The following is an 18,921-nucleotide window of genomic DNA, read 5'->3' on the forward strand; positions in this document are numbered from 1 at the left end:
AAACCAGTGACTGTCATCAAACTGTTTATTGAAAACACCTTGACTCAGCACTAGTAGCATCTTTTCCTTGTTTATATCATAGCAACACTGGTTGCTTAGTGTCTTCATAAAATGAACAGGATTGAGAAGAGAGTTTGTCTCTCAGCAAATTCAGTGCCATAAAAAATGTCTGTTTTCAAGAGAAACTGTTTAAAATACATGAAAACTTTGTGATCTTTGGATAGAACTTATGTTGTGTGTCTAGCAGTGCGACATCCAGTAAGTTGAATCAGCTGTTGTAGGGGCAAAGTAGAGGACCACAGTGAAATTAGAAGTGGACAAAATTCTAGTTTGCTTTTATATATATATCTATATATACATATATAAGCTAAGGAGTGCCTGGTTCCATTTTTTCTTAAGAAACTGAGAAGTAGCTTTCTTCACAGTAGGAATCTGATTTGTATTTCAAGACTGCTCAACTGGTGTGGTCATTGCCATTAAACTGTTAATTAAATGAAAACTGGGGAAAGCTCATTTACTTGAGTAGTACAGGGTCAGAACTTTCACCATAAATGTCTAAAAGAGGAGATAAAAATGGCTGAGGTTTTTCTTCAAATTCCTTGTTGAGTTTAGCATGATGTGCTGGAAAAATCCTACAAACTGCAATAGCATCTGCAGATAAGCACATCACTTAAGATTAATTTGTGAAAGGCTCGTTCATTTACTGGTTCAGTTTTCTGATATTTTTGCCAAATTGCCATGCAAGGTTCATGTGCATTTACCCTCGAGTTCTTTCAGCAGTTTTTTCTGTATTACCATAATATCGTTCCTTCCAAGGATACTTGTTATAATTTTTTGGTATTAACAAATGACTTAATGTGGTGCTAAGCCTTTCTAGATACATATCACTAGAACAAGGTACTGCTTGAGGCAGACAAATCAATCTTATAAACTGGATCCTACCCCTATAACGATCCAAACCAAATACTATCCTGAGACTCCATCATGTTGAACCCTGAGGGTAGAGGTGCCTGGTATCTCTGTTGTGTTGCTTGATACACTGGTTCCGGGTCTCTCATGAGCTCAGTAAAGCTAGATACCTTAAAATGAGGAAAGTTTTACCTTCCTGAGTGACTGCTTTTCAAGCTAGTATCCCTTTATTAAAATGGATAGATTTGCAGAGATGCTTCAGCTGCAGCTATACTTCATCTGTAAAAGGAAAGATTTTTTTATGCCTCTACTTGCAGCTCATCCTCTGCAGGTCAGCAGAAACTCTGCCCAGATCTGCTTCCCATACTGTTTTTTTCTCTTCTCTTTCTCTGAATATAGAGAATTAGGGATTTCACTGCACAGCTCCCCCATATCCATAGCACTTCTCGCTTCTTCCTTTCAATTGCATAGAAGTGGATAGAACAGGCTGTTCCTTGTTACTGTAGAAGCTCTGAGAAAAGAGCCCAGCAAGCTGCACATAAATTCTTTGCATAAACTGAGTATAACCCAGTGACAATCAGAATGTTATTCTTTAACAGAAAGTTGCATTTTTAAGAATAGGACATTTTTAAAAATTCAATCCATATCTTCCTAAGGTAGGAAATCTGTCTAAAATTTACAAGATTCAGTTTCAGGGAAAGTTTTTGCCTTCATCTATTTGACTTTCTTATTTTGAGAGATCAGGAATTAAACAGTTTAAAAAAACAGGCAAGAAAAGAGGACAAAGGAAATTTCATATTGACAATGGAGATTTAGGATATATTTTATTTTTTTAAACTATTTACATTAAATATTTTTAATCATGGTAACAATATTAAAATTATATTGTATATTATAATAAGGCAATATTATTACCACGGTAATCATGGTAATAATATTTAAAATCATGGTAATTTGAAATAGCAAAGGAAGAGGAATTCCATATATCTGACAATTTTAAGTAGCTGAAGTCTAATTTACCAAAATGTATGGCCTTGTTATATATCTAGAGTTAAATACCTGGTGAAATACCTAGTAAATTTGTTTTCTGTATCTTAACTGAAAAGCAAGGAGAATTTGTCAGAAGGTTGAGAAGTAATGAGCATTTTGAAACAGGCTAATTCTAGCAACTACATTTCTAGCCGACTACTTTTCTAGCCTACAACTACATTTCTACAACTACTACTAGCCCATATTTTGATTTCATTCAAAAAGGTAACATGTATATGACCTGTCTAGATCAATGGAGTTAGTTTTGCTTTTCTCTGCAAGTAAAAGCAGACTTGGTTATTCTCCATGGAGAGAAATGCGCATGTTTGCTTTTGTGTCCTATTTACCCTCCAGACTTAAGTATCTGCATTTGTGTGTTTCATCAAGTTGTAGCAGTTTTCTAAAGATTATACAGTTAAAAATGAAAAGAGTTGGTAAGGCAGCTTGTGTCTGCAAGGTCTGAATGTGAAACTTCTGCACTGGAATTATTGTAAGCTTTCAAAATCCGTTCTAATTGTTCATGTTTTCAAAAGGAGTTCTGTTTCTCACTGTAGTTGCAAGTAAGAGAAGTCTCTCTTCAGTTACTTCATTCTGAAGAGTGTTCTCACAACTTCTTGCCTGTGAGAAATGCATGTTATTTGCCCCTGCCATAGATAATCTGTAGAAGAACTGTTTATCATGACATGAGTTCAAGTAGTAGAAGTTTTTGCTTCTGTCCTTGCTATTGCCTCCATTTTACTTTCACGCAGCTTTCTTTATGCCATATCAATCTTTCTTTTCAGGAAGAATGTGTAGCATATAAGTCCCAACGTAAAGTTACGTGCTCATAAAATGTTAAGAGTAGTAATAACTATTAGAAAACTTTTGCCTTTATGTGCAGATCTTTTTTTAGGATGCATTTATGAGCAGAATCTATCACAATATTGCTTCTAATCAAGTAATTCTTTGCATCTTCATGAACATCTGGGATAAGAATTTTGAACTCAGCAACATGTAAAAAATGCATGAGAGTTGGACATTCAAATTTATACGGCAGTAGTGGAAATCTCAGATGCAGCATTTACTCCCATGGCTTAGCAATTGTTTTAGAAAATGCCTTGTTGATAAATATTTTGTTTTAATTATTATTACAGACGTTTACAGCGTGGTGCAATTCCCACCTCAGGAAAGCAGGCACGCAGATTGAGAACATTGAGGAGGACTTCAGAAATGGCCTCAAACTGATGCTCCTCTTGGAAGTTATCTCAGGTTGGCTAAAGTGAGGTTTTCTATGTATTTACAGCATGCTAACTGAAATACTCTTAAAGAACAAAAATTGTTAACTATTCAAAACAGGGAACACATCCTGCCTTCTTAATATTCAGGTACTCTAACACAGACAGAAGCAATGAGCTAGAAGTTGAGTAGCAGGAAGCACTCACCTGTCTCTCAGATATTTAGGGCAAAGATAAACATTTTACTCTGGTTTTACCACTGTATCAAGAAAGATCTAAGTCAGATGTTTCAACATTTGAACTTTCTCCTTGGGGTTTTGTTCAAAGCTGTTTGACATGCTTTCAGAAAAATACCTGTTAAAATAACTGCTAACTTTTAGACAGTGTTCAGGGCACATTCACTCTTGAGTTCTAATTGCTTGGTGTCTGTAGCCAGGTGTATGTAACAATAAACACATTACATTTGTTATTCTGCAGGGGAAAGACTACCGAAACCAGACAGAGGGAAGATGCGCTTCCATAAAATTGCTAATGTCAACAAAGCTCTGGATTATATTGCCAGCAAAGGAGTGAAACTTGTGTCAATTGGTGCAGAAGGTAGGTAACAGAGCTTGACAATGCACCTTACTTAGGTCCTAGGCATTCACGTGGCAAAGACGTCTGACAGAGACACTTGGCCAAATTACGTGGGCTATTCTCCATATATGGGTGCCTCAAAAGTCCGTTAATATTGATTGCTGACTTATATCTGTGAAAGGAAAAGACGTGGAAATTTGTGGTCACTTGGAGAGACATGGGGTATAAATGGTCTCTAAGATTAGTTTATCTTCAGTGTTAAGTTGAATTGTCTGTGTTTCAGTGGTTCAGATAATGATTTCTTCTTTCAGAGCATTATGTTTTTCCTAATCATTATTGGAAGTAAAGAGCTCCTTTAGAAATCAGGTTGGATTCTGGGGTGTGCTTTATCCAGTCTGGGACATTTTGTAATCTTTAGGAGGTATTATTCAGACAAGACAAAGGCTGACATCACTACCAGGTGACTGGGACCTACTCCCATTTTATTATGAAACTTACTGTGGATGGCAGCTGTGTTTCTAAAATTCACATGTAGAGTTAATGGGGTGATCAAAAGAAATTGTGGCAGCTCAGGAGAGACTGAACAATTGAAGAGAGTGCAGTGGGATGTTTACTAAAGTTATTATTTTGTTATTGTTCTGATGTTCAGGTAGTTAAATACAAACATGCAGTTGGCTGGCTAAATGCTGATAGATGTAAACTCTAAGGAAAAGAAGTCAGGCTCTCACTGCAGGTGGACTTACGCTTTTTATGAGAGTCAATTCATTGTTTAATTAGGATTAAAAAGGTCTGCCTAGAACTGGCTGCTCCATGGAGATACTTGTATAGCTTCACATCTCTAGGCCTTTTAAGATTGATTTATTAGCCTTCTCTTCTAGTTTTCTGATTTCTCCAGGCTTACATACGTCCTTATTCTGGGTTCCAAACCTTGATCTCAGGAAGCTTAGTGTAATTGTGGCTGAAGCAGGAAAATTCATTAGGTGGGACAGGAGCATCTGTAGAAGTAGTGGATTAGTGGATCTATCAGCATTCATTGAGTCCTCAGTGGTTTGACCTAGCCCATTTTGTTCTTCAAGTATCATTCTCCAGATGTGTTCAGTTTCTAGATCTAGAACTCCAAAATCCCAAGAAATGCATGTTCTTTAGGCAGATGAGTTGTTTGAACTCACGCTTTACTCATTTCAGTCTGAACTGGGTGGGCCATCTGAGGCCAAATCCATACCATCTATCTTCAGGCACATAACAGAGACCTTTTTTTTGGGAATATGTCATCAGTTGGGAGAAACAGGCAATTCCCAAAGGTATTTCAGATGTCAGAAGAGCTCTACTTCATTTCAGAGGTGGCTGCCTCCCTCCATAAGTCGTACAGGCAGTCAGGAGCACCTGAGCCTTTTGCTTAATTAAATGAAGTGGGATGGAAAAATATGCCGCTACAGCTAAACCTCTGCTGTTATTCTGAAAGCGACATGGCATTGAACAGACAGCAGAGGGTACTGAAGAGACAATTTATGTGTGGAAATGAAAATTAAGATAGCTGGTGCAGAAATACTGAGAGTACAGAATGTGGAGCAAATCAATGGTAGTTTCTCTTATATCATGCTGGGACTCTCAGGCTTCATGACTGAAAACAAGAGTGTAGCAAGAAGAATGGTCATGGGACAGGGTGGTTGTCTCTGATCACAGGTTGCACAATGTTTTGTACTGTTCTCACACCTAGGTCCTTCAAGCAAGGCTGGAGTATTTAAGCCAAGACAGATCAGTCATATCTGCTTCTGAAAGGCGGAGGCCAGCCCTGTGCACTCCCATCTCCTTCATTTTGCCCTGCTTATTGCAGCTCATTTCTGCCACGGTGCTCAGCGCTTGAGCACTTTCTGTATCACCTGAAGGCAAAGCATCTGGGATAGCTTGTATCAGCCATTAAACCCATTTAAACTAACCCTGCTGTTCTTCTTGGCAGCAAGTGGCATGAATTTAGATGCTCTGTCATAATAGGTAATTCCCTCTGGGAGTGGGGCAGGAACAAGAGGCAGTAACTTCTTCCAGCTTCTCAACCAGTTGCTGTAAGGTGATGTCTGTCCATGCACTCATTATTTCTTCCTGCATGTAACAGCAGGCCGTACTTAGTAAGCCAGGAGATTAAGGTGATGTTCTTGGCTGTGCTGCAGGCTTTTATTGCCTGTTTCTGGCATTTTTGATCTGTAAAATGGAGGGATTAGAAGCAAAAGTTCATTCATTAGCATTAGAAGCCACGTGTTAAATTCTTGGGTGGAAGTACAGGAGAAGAATCCACTGCTACTGTCATAGCTTAGCTGCAGAGAGGAATCTGTCATTGTAAGACATTGCACTATGTCAAGTATGGCTACTAACACACATTAGATTACATCCATGTGGGCAGGAGCAGATAGATTCGTGTGCCTTCCACTCCTACTCTAAACAGGCGGAACACAAAGCAAGCTCTGGCCCAGATGTGCTTAGTGCTCTGTTACATTCACCACGTCCCCTCTACTAAACTTGTTATCTAAGGCACAGTGCCGTGCTGATGCAGCAATGCAGTATCACATCTGACTGGGTATAGTTTCACAGTGTGGGACCTCTGGCACCAGTATGTGTTTAAAGAGTCCCTGTGCCCCCTTGTCCTGCATACTTGCTCCCACACTGCACAGCCCAACCCTATCACTTAGGCTGACAACTGTTTCTTTAGCTATGCTGGAGGCTGGATCAGCAATCTGATCTGGTTTTAAACCACACTTCACCTCTTTTTTGTCTTTTGTTGCATTTTTCAGCATTGTTGACTGAGCAGTCATTTTAGGATGAAGTTGGAATGAATGCCAGCGAGAAGGCGGAGCACAGGCTCCTTAAGCTTGTATTGTTATCAAAGTCCTTAACCCCTTAGCTCACTGCCCCTATGTGTAAGCATGTGGTGCAAGGGCTTGTCTGCATCCATCTGTTTTGGCATTCTCTGAGTTACATGGATGCTTGGAATACTTTTTAATTTCCAGAGCATGAAAGTTTTGCATCTAAATCTGCTGAGAATCGTGGTTTATTATCTGATATGCTGAGGAGTGAAGAGCATGTAGGCCCAAGGGGACCAACTGGCATTTAAAATGGATCCTCTAAACAAAGATTAAACTGTGATTGCTGTGGGACACTAGTATGAAATTCAATTTAGTATTTTTAAAGAGGCAGGGATATTCTTTAAAGGCGTTATTACTGTTCTGAGGCTGACTTCCTTGGGCTGTCTATGTAGTGCAGACAGGTGATCACCTTTAACTGTGATGCTGAGCAGAAGTCTAATTTAGCTACTTGGATATGCCTTGTGGAAGAGTCTTTCTCTCCACTGGTGATGAAATGAGACTAGAGAGTCAAGAAGCTAAAGCAAAAGCTGTGAAAGTAGTCCTTACGAGCCATGCACAGTCCAGAAGTTTTCCCTTAAGCTTTAAATAGTGCAATAACTCCATTTGTAAGGTAATTGCATCTAAAAAAAAAGAAAAAAGAACTGCGATACTGAGAAACACAAAAGATAAGTATCTTGTTAATAGGAAACACTTCTGTATGGCTTTTCTGGGCAGCGGGGAGAAATACTAAAGATCAAATGATCTGTGAATCTGCTACAAGAAGGTTAGAATAAAAATAAACAAAACCAAAGCAGAATAAAAAAGTGACACTAAAACCTTTGAGAACTTGGCACACTGCTTTGCTTAGCTTTCTCCCTAGGTAGTTTTTGTTTCCCCTTCCCTTTCCCTTCTCTCCTTTCCTGCCTTCATAGGTCAGCAAGACCTTTTTTCCCCAGAAAGCTGTAGCTCTGCGTATGTGAGGTGCAAGAACTATATTCCTTCCAGAGCAAACAGACAGTGTGAAGAAAATATTGAAGTCTTTTTATTGACCTGTAGAGGAAAATGATAGGAATGAATTGGTATTTTTTCCTCACTGATACTTTTCAACGTGTAGCAACTTTGTTTTCTTTCTGTTTAGATATTTTCCCCTGTCTTTTATACATGTCTTTTTTGTGTGTTATGCTAGCTGTAGATAATAAGAAATCAAACTTGGCAAATTGGTTGAAAAGTCTCCGTAAGGCACAACATAGAAAAGTCTCTCTCTTGCTCTTTCGTTCTGTCTGTGTGTACATACGGGTATGTAAATCAAAACAACGATGTAGTGATTAGGCAAATCCATGAATTGATTGCTTGACAATCAGCAATGCCTCCTGAGTATTTAAACTCATTTATTTTACATTTGAAGAAATTATTCTTTACTGTATATACGTATCAGACTTCTCATCAAAATACAATTAAATGCTTGACCAAGGAGGCAGGAGGAGAGAGAAGTAGCTACATGCCCTAGTTGCCATTTGGATTCTTTTGGCTGGGAGAGTTTAGTTTTGAGATTTGAAGAGACTTGAGGACTTTCAGGAGAAATAGGATAGTAAGAATGCATGGAAGGCTGGCAAAATGAGTTAAGAATTCCGGTAAATTAGTGTAGAACCCAGAGGGGGAAGTGGAAAAACGGCCATTCATATATCAAGGTAGATTATCACACTAGCAAAGTACATATAGACTAGTGATGGGTGGTGTGTCTCCTACCACATTTGTTAATTCCATAGGTTCAAATGACAGTTTGTGTCACATACCGCTGCAATTTAACATGTGTCTTAAGTCCTGGAGGTAGCAGCTGCTTTGTTCTTTAAAAGTTGCCCCTGGATTCAGACAACTTCTAAGTAGCAGAGCAACTGCATTTTCTGCTGGCACCTCTAGTGGCATTTGATGTTAAATGGAGGACAATTCGTCCTGCTGCAAGCTCCTCCTGCTCCTTCTCTGGAACACCAGTGGGGCCCCAGGCAGCCACAGCTGCTCCACTGTTCGAGGAAGGCTGGAGGTGACTTTCAAGTAGGAGAGCAGCTGGTGCTTCCCTGCTCCACAGCTCTTTTGGTGTGAGGTGACTGGGAAGGCAACCTGTAGTTCCCTTTTTATACTGTCCCACTGCTTCCCCTGTTAGTACCAGACCCTTCTTACAGTCTCACTATGTTTTCCCGAGTCTCTCACCATGCTTTTCAGGTTGATTTAACATTTTCACCATGCTTAAGCAGTCTGATTGTACATTTCTTGGTGCTGAGAAATTTAAGTGGTATCACTGTTCATATTACAATGTAGGAGCACTGAATTCTGACTTACTTGTGGAAGGGACTCCCATATATATGTGAGAAGGGCTGGACAAAGCATCTTCCTAGAACCCTGTGTTATAGGTTCACTCAACCAGTCCTGAAACAGATTGAAACCTCAGAGACAGAAAATCCCATTTAAAATCAAAGATACATAAATGTGCATGGCATCAGAGCTGTAAGACATTACAACCTCATGGCCATGTTTCTGAGCTGCTTGGCAGGAAGCTATGTAGCTTAGTCTCAGGTAGTGCTGTGTCTCTTGAGCTTTCTTCATATCTAGTCTGTGCTGGTACTGTAGATAAAATTCTCAAAAAGGTCTAAATAATATAGGGGAATTTTTGATAACCATTTTATTAAAAAATAATACTGTTAATGTCCTGTAGTTTCTTAAAATCTGGGGCAAGACTATTTTTTCTCAGTTCCTTTGTATTTGAAAACAGTAAAGCTGATGTTGTTCAAACTTTAAGAACGTATTTCCCCTCAGGGTCTTTTAAAAAGTCAGCCTAAAAGGTAAAGATTTGAGACAGTTACAACTCCCTGGAGACAAGCCTTTTAGCATGGAAGGCCTGAAGTGACCATAATTTCAGTGATCTTCAGTCCTACTGCCAGGGTAGCACAAGCCTAAGTTTGTTGAAAATAGAACCCAGATGAACTCTGTGTAGATAAAGAATTATGGTCGATATATAACGAATTTATTAGATGCAATATATTATTGATAGGAATATGTAATTAAAATAAGAGAAAATGAAAAAATATCTAAAAACTACTACTGTCTCTTTTTTCACCTTAGAAATTGTTGATGGCAATGTGAAAATGACACTGGGTATGATCTGGACTATCATCCTTCGCTTTGCTATTCAGGATATTTCAGTGGAAGGTAATAGTACTGCAACTGTGTTAAATAATTAGGAAATTTGTTTCAAGACATTTTTATATGACTCGTACATGAGTGAGATGACTGTTTTAAAAATGAATTATTTTTTCACAGAAAATGATACTGAAAGTTCCCTACCTGGTGACAAAATAGATTTTGGAGGGAAAAAGTAGTTACCCTCCTTATCCTGACAGAGACCTCGAGCCAGCTTTCTAAATGCAGAAGTTCTGGGCATGTCTCTCAGTTACAAAGATAGATACATGCCTGGGTTTCTGGGCTTCCATGGCCTGAAACTATGCTTACCTTGTATGGTTTTCCTTTTCCCAACGTACTTTCTTAGTACTGTCCATTTCTTACATTCTTTGCAAATATTATCTCATTATATCCTACTTCTTTCTAAAACCTCACACCCTCCCCCACTTTAGAATTATTTTTTTTCATAACTTTCATTGGTAACTGGCTCCAAAAGTGTGTTGTAGTTACAGTATTCTTTAAATCAAGTTTATGCTATGAAAAATCTAGAATTCTAGAAACCTAATCTCAATCTTCAACAAAAGTAGTCAATTCAAGCTCAGCATGCTGGCCTGCCTGTAATTTGTGAGACACTAAATGTGGACTAATGGTCTGTTTGATCATTTCTGTCCTTTACTTATGGATTTAGATGCCCTTAGGGTTCAGATAATGAAGGTATTTGTTCAGCACTTATGCCTTCCCCTAAGCAAATGGACTGAGGCTACAAGTATTTTATGTCTAGTTCTATTATATTTGTATTAGGTATTGTTCTCCAAATACACATTCTGCTGTCCAACCCATATCATTTCCTGAACTTCTAATATCCCAGAATTATTGTGCAGGCTGAGACTGTAGTCTGAGTTGTTCTAGTTGAGCTGACCTCCGGTACCTAATGGATCCTCATTAGTCTATTTGTATCAGTTATCTTTTAGGATTAAATGTTGGCCTGTGCCAAGCAGTTTCAGGTGGCTGACCACATTTTAGATGACAAGAAATTAATTACTTGAGCACTTGTTATATGATTCCTTTTTTTTTTTTTAACTCCCTGGTGTCTTTTACAGAGACCTCTGCCAAAGAAGGGCTGCTGCTGTGGTGTCAAAGAAAAACTGCTCCTTACAGAAACGTGAACATTCAGAACTTCCATCTTAGGTAAACTTTCATTATTTCAATGGGTAGAAGCAGTCTAAAATATTACAGGTAATTTTTTTCCAACAGTTCTGTAGGTATATATTTAATAGGAGAATTTCATTCTTCACTGTTAATTAGATTATTTTCAAATTTTCATGCTTTATCATCTTCAAAGTCTTTTTTTGGCTAGCCTTTGGCATTATTTACCATGGCTTACATCGTCGTATTTAAGAGAAGATCTCTACTACATACAGAATGACCATATTACATCATTATTAGAGGTCCTTGGTATACGGGAATATATGCAGTATAGTGACTTGGCAAATGACTGCTTTCAAATGAAAGCCTCTGTAGCTGTAAACTGGTTTTGGCAAAAATACCAATGTGTGGAGTATGGAAATATCTCATTATGATGAATCAGTCTTTAGAATTTTGTAAGGTAACTATAAATAAAGAGCCAAAAATGCACTCAGTACACAACAGTAGCACTTTAATCACATTTGTTTTCCAAATCAGAACCATGACCTAAGCTGGAAAATTTAGTGAAGCTCCAGCCTTGTGGTTCTGTGTTTTCATTAAGGGCTAGAAAGGCAGTTCCAGGCTGGGTGCCGGCTGCCTGGTTTTGGGATTTCACTGGGCTAGTTCCCGTAGCTCTGCCAGTGATGCACCTCATTAAACTACATGACTTGCCATTTGCGCTGTTTAACCATGTAATCTTGCCTTCCTTGGAACCCTTATAGTTCTTACAACAAGAGCTCTGTATTACAGTGTTTTGGTGTTTTGAATTAATTTATAATGTGCAGCACCTAAAGCACATGTAGTAATAGAGAAGATACAATTCATACATGCATCCAAAGATAGAAAGAGTTTGTTTGATTTACAGTCCCTGCATTGCTTTTAAGAGATTTGGAATTTATTATGTGTTATTTTCCTTGAATGTATAGAGGTATATTTCAGTAGAGATTTATATGGATGCAGAGTATGCTGTAAGTTACATTATGAGAATCTTAGCGTGTATACATACATATGCTGGTCTGATACATGGTATGGGGAAAACATCTTGAGTGGAAGTACCTTGATTATTGTTTGGGTTGATCAGCACTTACAGAACTACTTTACAATGGGCTTTCCAGGCCATTTCAGTCTACACCTTGTGGGAAAAAAGCTTTTTGTTAGTTTGGTGCTCATTTTCATTCAGTTTTATCTTCTGGATGATTTTATACTATACACTGTATGCATATTCTACTTAATTGTATTACATTTGTATTGGAGATGGATTTATTATTTGAAGGACCTACCCAGACATCTCCATGACAGGGATTCTAACAGTCTTAACATGTCTAGTATCACACAATTACTACACAGGATAAAACCTCAAACTCACAGTCCCAGTGATTGCATGAAGTGTTTACATAAAGTATCTTTCAGAATAATTGCTTCTGGCTGAAAGGAATCTCTGGTAATCTTTCCAAATAGATGTTATTTGTAGCTCCATTCATTGTCTATTCTTTCCTCAAGAGGCAGTGGTCCTAAAGTCACATTGAAGTATAAGAGCTCAGATCGAAGCTGTCATATGTGTGAAGTGTTTTAAATAAACTAAGCTGATTTATGATGTCTTAATTCTATGAGCACTACATGCTTGTGCTATTAAAATTGTCTGAAATAGCTAACACAGAAAAAGCCAATCACTTCTGCAAATTCAAGTAATTGCAGGTTTGCTCTCCTTTTATTTTTTCACGAACATGGTGTAGATGTAATAGGAGATTATGCACCTTCATCAGTGAATGTGTACTCCGAGCTATCCTGGAACACTGAACAAATCAAGCAATTGAAATCAGAAACTGTTGTATATCATGAACACTGCCTAGAAAGTATTATGGAGTCCTTAGGTGTGTATGGGCTGTAGAGTAACATACGTACTACAGGAAAATGAGCAGAGTAACAGAAAAGCTCAAAGGGATGAGGACTGACAGAATGTGTCAGAATTTGACATGAGAGTTCCTGCCTGATTTAGGCCTTGAAAAAGGGTCAAACTGTGAAATGCCATGCCTTTATTAACTAATTCTTTTTCCATTCTATTTTTTGTTGTAAAGCTGGAAAGATGGCCTTGGATTATGTGCACTTATCCACAGACACCGACCTGATCTTATTGACTACTCCAAGCTAAATAAGGTCATCAGTCTGGGTGCTACAGCATGCTGTCCTGCAGTGATTTGGCTCACTTCTGGTTTGCTTAGCATGTTTGCTACAAGACAAGCTGAGGAGTGCATACTAATTCTGACTGGCTTTCTAAGCTCCCTCCAAAAACACAGAGACATGGAGGAAGGGACCTTGTGACTGTCCCGTGTCCTTTCCTTTCCATTACAATGGCTTCAGCATTTAATTGCAAATAATCTGGTCCTTAGCTGCCAGGCAGTTGATGAAGTCTTTTACGCTGCCCAATATGGATGTTAAATCAAATACATTGGAATTCTCCATTCACCACTGATAGTATTGTACTGTTCTACATCTGGTGTAAATGACTGTAGATAGCAGAGCAATAAGCAATGTTATTAAGATTAATCCTAAAATTCCTTAGAACAAACACCTTGGTAGTCAGGAGTACACAGTAAGTTGCTAGACTTACATGGAAAACATTCACCAATTTCACCAGTTAGATTATACTTGTACTTTCAGACAAGTGGAAACAAAACCGATGCCCTTACTTCCTTAGGTAGTACCTCATGGGAATCACAAAACTATTCTATGACAGTGTGCTACTCTTGGCAAAATGCATGCTTTCTAAAAGATGCCAGCCACTTTGGCTTGAGGGGGAGGAATGAGGAGCTAGTAATAATGTGAGAATTTCTGAGTGCCATTACTGAAGAATAGAACCTAAAAAGAAAGTGGAATGTTGTCTTTTCACGTTAGCTCTCAATTCATACCTACAATTTTCTGGTCTCTGGAATGAATGCATCTTGAGGTCTCTCATAAACATCAGTAAATCAGAAAACTTAATCATGGGTTTAATTTGTTGAGTGTAACTTCATATTGATGAGAGAGAATGGAAATCATAGACTACATTTTTGATTCCATGCACTCCCATTACATATTGATTTTACTAGGGATCAGTTGTTATTAGAAAGCCTTTGATGAGGGAAAAGATAAATGAATGAAATGAAATTATTTGAAAACTTAATTTGCTTTATGTATATGTGTCAGATTTATGCTGGGGCTCCAAGGTGTGCAGAGATGAAAATTAAATGAACTTACTCCCAAACACACAAGATTTTAATTTAGGCAGTTGTTAAGACAACTGCAGATCTGAACCAAAGGGCAAAATACTAACCATCAACACTAGCTTGCTCTCTAATGCTATATACAACCTTTTGTACAGATAAATGTATTCATGGAATGACTAAGCTGCCTGTCTCTGCATATATGTTCTTAAGCATGGCACAAACAATACTTAGTTTGATTGAGTTTGTGCTTTGAAAAGTGGTGCACTGTAGTAAAGAACATCACAGTACAGCCATCCTATATGAGAGTACTGAGAAAAGGGAATAGAACATAAGCAGATCTGCTTCAGCATTACTATTTCCCTCTTAGAGGTTTCCAGAATAAGAACAGGTCAGGTTTCAAACTGAGGCTGAGCTGTGGCACGTAAAGCACATGCAGAAAAATCCTAAAATAGATCTTGCTTTTCTGACCTGGCTGTGTTTGATTGACTGCTCATTTTGGTTACATTAACAGCTGTCTTGGTGTCTTGTTTCTTGGTTACTTATCTCCTGCATGCTGTCCTTTCCTTTTCTCACCAACGTGTTTTGTGTGAACTTGTAGTTGGAAAGATGGCCTTGCTTTCAACGCTCTTATCCATAGACACAGGCCTGATCTTCTTGACTATGACAAATTAGATGAGGTATTTCTTTAGCTGTAGCAGAGATTTTTAGTTACTGTGGCTTGTAGATTTGTTTAAAAGGATGGATGATGGGGATATCCAATTATTCAGAACTTTCTGTGATTTTAAACAAATCCTTTACCAGTAGAGCAGTATTTACTCATGAACTTAGTACCAAGCACACAAATAGGAGGTGCTCATCACTCATCCATAAACAAAGTGGTTTAACCTAGTCAGTAGGTCTTGCTTAGATGTAGTGTATTTTTGTCCCATTTAATTTCAGTAAGAGTTTTTGTATATACAGTTATGTGCACACAAATGTTTTATTACATATGGTGTCTTGTGTAATAGCAAAAATAAGTTCATGGGTTTTAAATATTCTCCACATTTTAAGTTTCTCTTACAGTGATGCACAAAACTGCTAAATGATGATAGAGTGAGAACTTATAATTAGAGACTTTGTAGTCTATTATACCCACATTGGTAGGTTTCAAAATGTAAACTGTTCTTCATGACATATATTATTGAACATGCAACTTTAAAAGGAAAGGCTAACAAGTATCATATGTTTATATGATACCTGACATATGTATGTTCATGAGGAACGGACTCCTGTGAAACTTAAACAATTGCTGTGATTCCGTAGTAAATAGTCTTACTAAGTTTATTTCAAAGTAACAAAAGAAGCATGCTTGAGACTAGATCCTTTTATAGAAAATGTTTGTATTCAAATGGAAGCCCTGGAAATTCCCTATAGAAAACCAGTTAACACTTTTTCAGTGCCCTGCAACATCTCTAACTTTGCTCTTCTGTGTCTCATTTTCCCAACCTCTCTCTGTAGACATTGGCATTGTAAAAAATATATGAAAATAATGAAAGCATTAATGGCGTGGACTGCCATTTCACATAGAGTGTTTACTCTCCAAGCTAGTATGGGAAGGCTGCCTTAAGACAAGACCTAATCTGTCACTATCTTCCATTGTCTGTAGTGGAAGACATGAAATGTGTGCTTTTATCTGAACTGTGCTCACTGTTTCCTTTCTCTTTCCTTCAAAAAAACACAAAAGCAAAATCTCAGACCCACAGGAAGTTCTTGAATTCCTACAGGTCTAAAATTCCATTTGTAGAGGCATCACAGATTTGTCTGTCCAAGCCAAAACTGAGAAATTTTGCTGCTTCTGGAGAGTTGTTCTGTCTGTGCTTGCTTTCTCTCATGCATGCACCTGACCAGTTGACAACTCAGTAGAATTCTTATCACTGTAATATAACATACAGTAGCTATAAAACATGCAGGACTAAATTTGTGATGAGTGGTCTAGTACAGCCTACAGTGGCCTTGACTGTGTATGTATTACTGCTGTACTTCATTCAGAATTAGCTCGGAATTATGAGTGTACACGGCATATGTTACATATGTTAGCCTCCAGAATATACTTGCATGAGAGTCCTAGTGGTACATAATAGGTTATTAATATTTACTTTTGAAAGTATAGCAGTAGATAAAAAAAGTTCACCTAGACTCAGCCTTTTGAAGGACAATAGTTGTGACTCCAATTCCCAGTTTGGAAAACAGAGTAAGTTTTAGTGTAAGTACTGTAGTCTTGCTTCAAGGAAATACTGTCTTTGACTCGTATTTTCTTCTTTGATACAGGATGACCCCATAGGAAATATCAACCTTGCCATGGAAATTGCTGAAAAGCATTTGGATATCCCTAAGATGCTGGATGCAGAAGGTGAGAGTTGTATCTTACTGAAGTTTGTGTTACTCACAAGTAGAAGACAGTAAAACATCTTTTGTTTTGTAACTAGCAAATTTTCACTATTCCTTCCACAGGAATCATAATGGAACAACCTGCTTTGTGTTTTAAACAATTTTTTTCCTTCTTGTTTCCCAACTACTGGATAATTTCACCCTGGTGGTTTGCTATTGTTTATATTTATTATAGTACTTTGGACCCTCTTCTCAGGACATGGCCTCATTACCTCAGTTATCTCAGTGATAATTGGGGTGAAAAGCAGGATCAAAAGATAATCCTTGCCTTAAGAAATAAATATCTAATAAAGATAAATAGAACTGTTAGCAGTTTAACGCATATTCTCTTTTTAAAATGTTTAAGTGAGAGGGCCAGAAATAGAAGTACAGAACTTTGAAAATATACTAACAACATACCTCCTAGGAAAGAGAGCTAGGTTGAGGGAAGCAAATTTTTGTTTTCATCGCAAACTTTTTGCAGTGATGGTTTTAACAATAGTTTGGTATTTGGTTTCTCCAATAATCTTTAGAATTTGTTGACAAATAACAAAAAATACTTATTAAAATTTCTGCAATTTCTTCAAGACAGCCAAACTTTTGTGCTCCATGCAAAAAATGCTGCCAAAATACTGGAATTTGCCTATACTAGTGCAAAGCATTCTTTTTCAAGTATGCAGACTTGGGTGGCTTGTCACTAGAGCAGTGATAACACAGGAATTATTGAGAGCACTCCTGCTGACTGTGTCTGCTCTTCTTGAAATCTTTGGTAGGAAAGTTAGGCCGATGCAGGATAATTTGGAAAATCTGGATTGTAACCCCTTCATTGAAGAGGTTTCTTGGTTTCACCTTTGTGCTTCAAAATAAATAGTTTTAATCTTTGGAACTGCAATTGCCATTTGAAGTAATACTTAATTATTTTACTCTGAAATACTGTGCAAGGGAATTTACAGAAGTGCTCGCGCCTTACCATTGAACCTCATTTTTTAATCTTCACATACAATGTAAGACACCTTTTTTACTCTTCACCAGATTTCCTGTACATTCTAGTCCTTATCTTACTATTCTCCTTCTCAGCAGAGGAGGAGGAAGTAAAATCATGCTGCTTCTAACACCCTTTAAGTATTCACCATCACTTTTTGCTCTCTTTATTTCCACCGTGTTCTCTGTGGAAACTTTGCAAAGTTTAGTTCACAACTATGTGAAGTAGATGCAAAATCAATAAGTACTTCAGTCCTGAACTTGGAAATCTCACTGTTAATACAAGAAATTGCCACCTCATTCCTGGGTCTTTTCACACCAGTATCTTCCAACTCCTTAAATTGGCAGGAATCCTTGCAGCTTGCACTGGCATCCTTCATCACTCAGCTGTAACTGGTGTAAAACCATCTTTTTCTGCCTTTCTCTGTTAAGAACTGCAAAGGTCCGTTTTTACCGATGTATCCGTACCTTGATTGCACCCTCTATACTTCTATTCTTTCTTGCTGTAATAGGGACAAAGCTATCAGTCAGCCAAGCCAAACTCTCCCATGATTTACGTTATTAACTAAAAAGAGAGAGTGGTGCAGGGACTGCAAAACTGTTACGATCCAGGCTTTTCTTAGCACAAAATGCATTTCTACACTGCAGGAGTTATACAGGTTTCAAATATATGTCAAATACCCTGTCAGTCATGGAAACCCTGTGCTAATGTACACTATATGCACTCCTATTTTGTGACGGTCAGTGGTTGTGTTTAACTCTGGGATAATTCTAGTGATTTAGATGAATTTGCTTTGGAGTGACAGTGAAGCTGAACCCAGTAGATCTGCCAGCCATGCCATCTGGTTGGAAGTTTCAACAAATCAGAAGTTAGCAATACCCTTCTGTACAGTCTCAGCCTTCAAATGTTTTTGCATTTCAGGGAGAGTTAGATCTTTTCCATTTACTGATTCCTAAAGCTTAGGTAGTTTTGCACTGGTATCAGTAAACAGATGCAACCTAAATAATGGTGTATTTATTTTGAATCCTTACAGCACTGAGGTGGCATCATCAGCATAATCTGACGGAAGTACCTTGTGAGAATTCCTGAGCAGTTAACCCTCTTCTCTCTACACAGATGTAGTAAACACTGCCAGACCTGATGAAAGAACCATTATGACTTATGTTTCCTGTTACTACCATGCATTTGCTGGTGCTCAGAAGGTGAGATTGTAGAAGATGCATCAGATCTCATCCTTCACCTTCTGTCTTGTTTCTTTCAGCAATTTTTCCTTTAGTGATCCTTTCCTCACTAGTTTCTAGAACTGTCTTACAGCTGAGCTCATTTCCCGTTGCCTGATTTTCTCTGTGAGCCACTGTCTTCGTAGAGGCAGTAGTAGTCTATCCATTTGCTCCATAGAAACAAACCTTCCT

The 18,921-nt window shown here is 38.0% G+C and overlaps 1 protein-coding gene across 1 annotated transcript in view; it reads left to right on the forward strand.

Moving 5' to 3' along the window:
* The window catches only part of LOC104399738 (alpha-actinin-2), a gene marked incomplete at its 3' end in the record, with an annotated part of 47,772 nt that overhangs the window by 22,119 nt on the left and 6,732 nt on the right, over positions 1-18,921 (forward strand). The window contains exons 2-7 of the mRNA XM_010013788.1: positions 3,072-3,186; positions 3,630-3,749; positions 9,677-9,763; positions 10,834-10,921; positions 12,994-13,072; positions 16,429-16,510. Of these exons, the coding sequence (XP_010012090.1) occupies positions 3,072-3,186; positions 3,630-3,749; positions 9,677-9,763; positions 10,834-10,921; positions 12,994-13,072; positions 16,429-16,510 (571 nt within the window). The remainder of the gene's footprint in view (positions 1-3,071; positions 3,187-3,629; positions 3,750-9,676; positions 9,764-10,833; positions 10,922-12,993; positions 13,073-16,428; positions 16,511-18,921) is intronic.

The sequence above is a fragment of the Nestor notabilis genome, unplaced genomic scaffold, assembly GCF_000696875.1.
Source record: "Nestor notabilis isolate BGI_N333 unplaced genomic scaffold, ASM69687v1 Scaffold10864, whole genome shotgun sequence".
NCBI lineage: Eukaryota > Metazoa > Chordata > Aves > Psittaciformes > Psittacidae > Nestor > Nestor notabilis.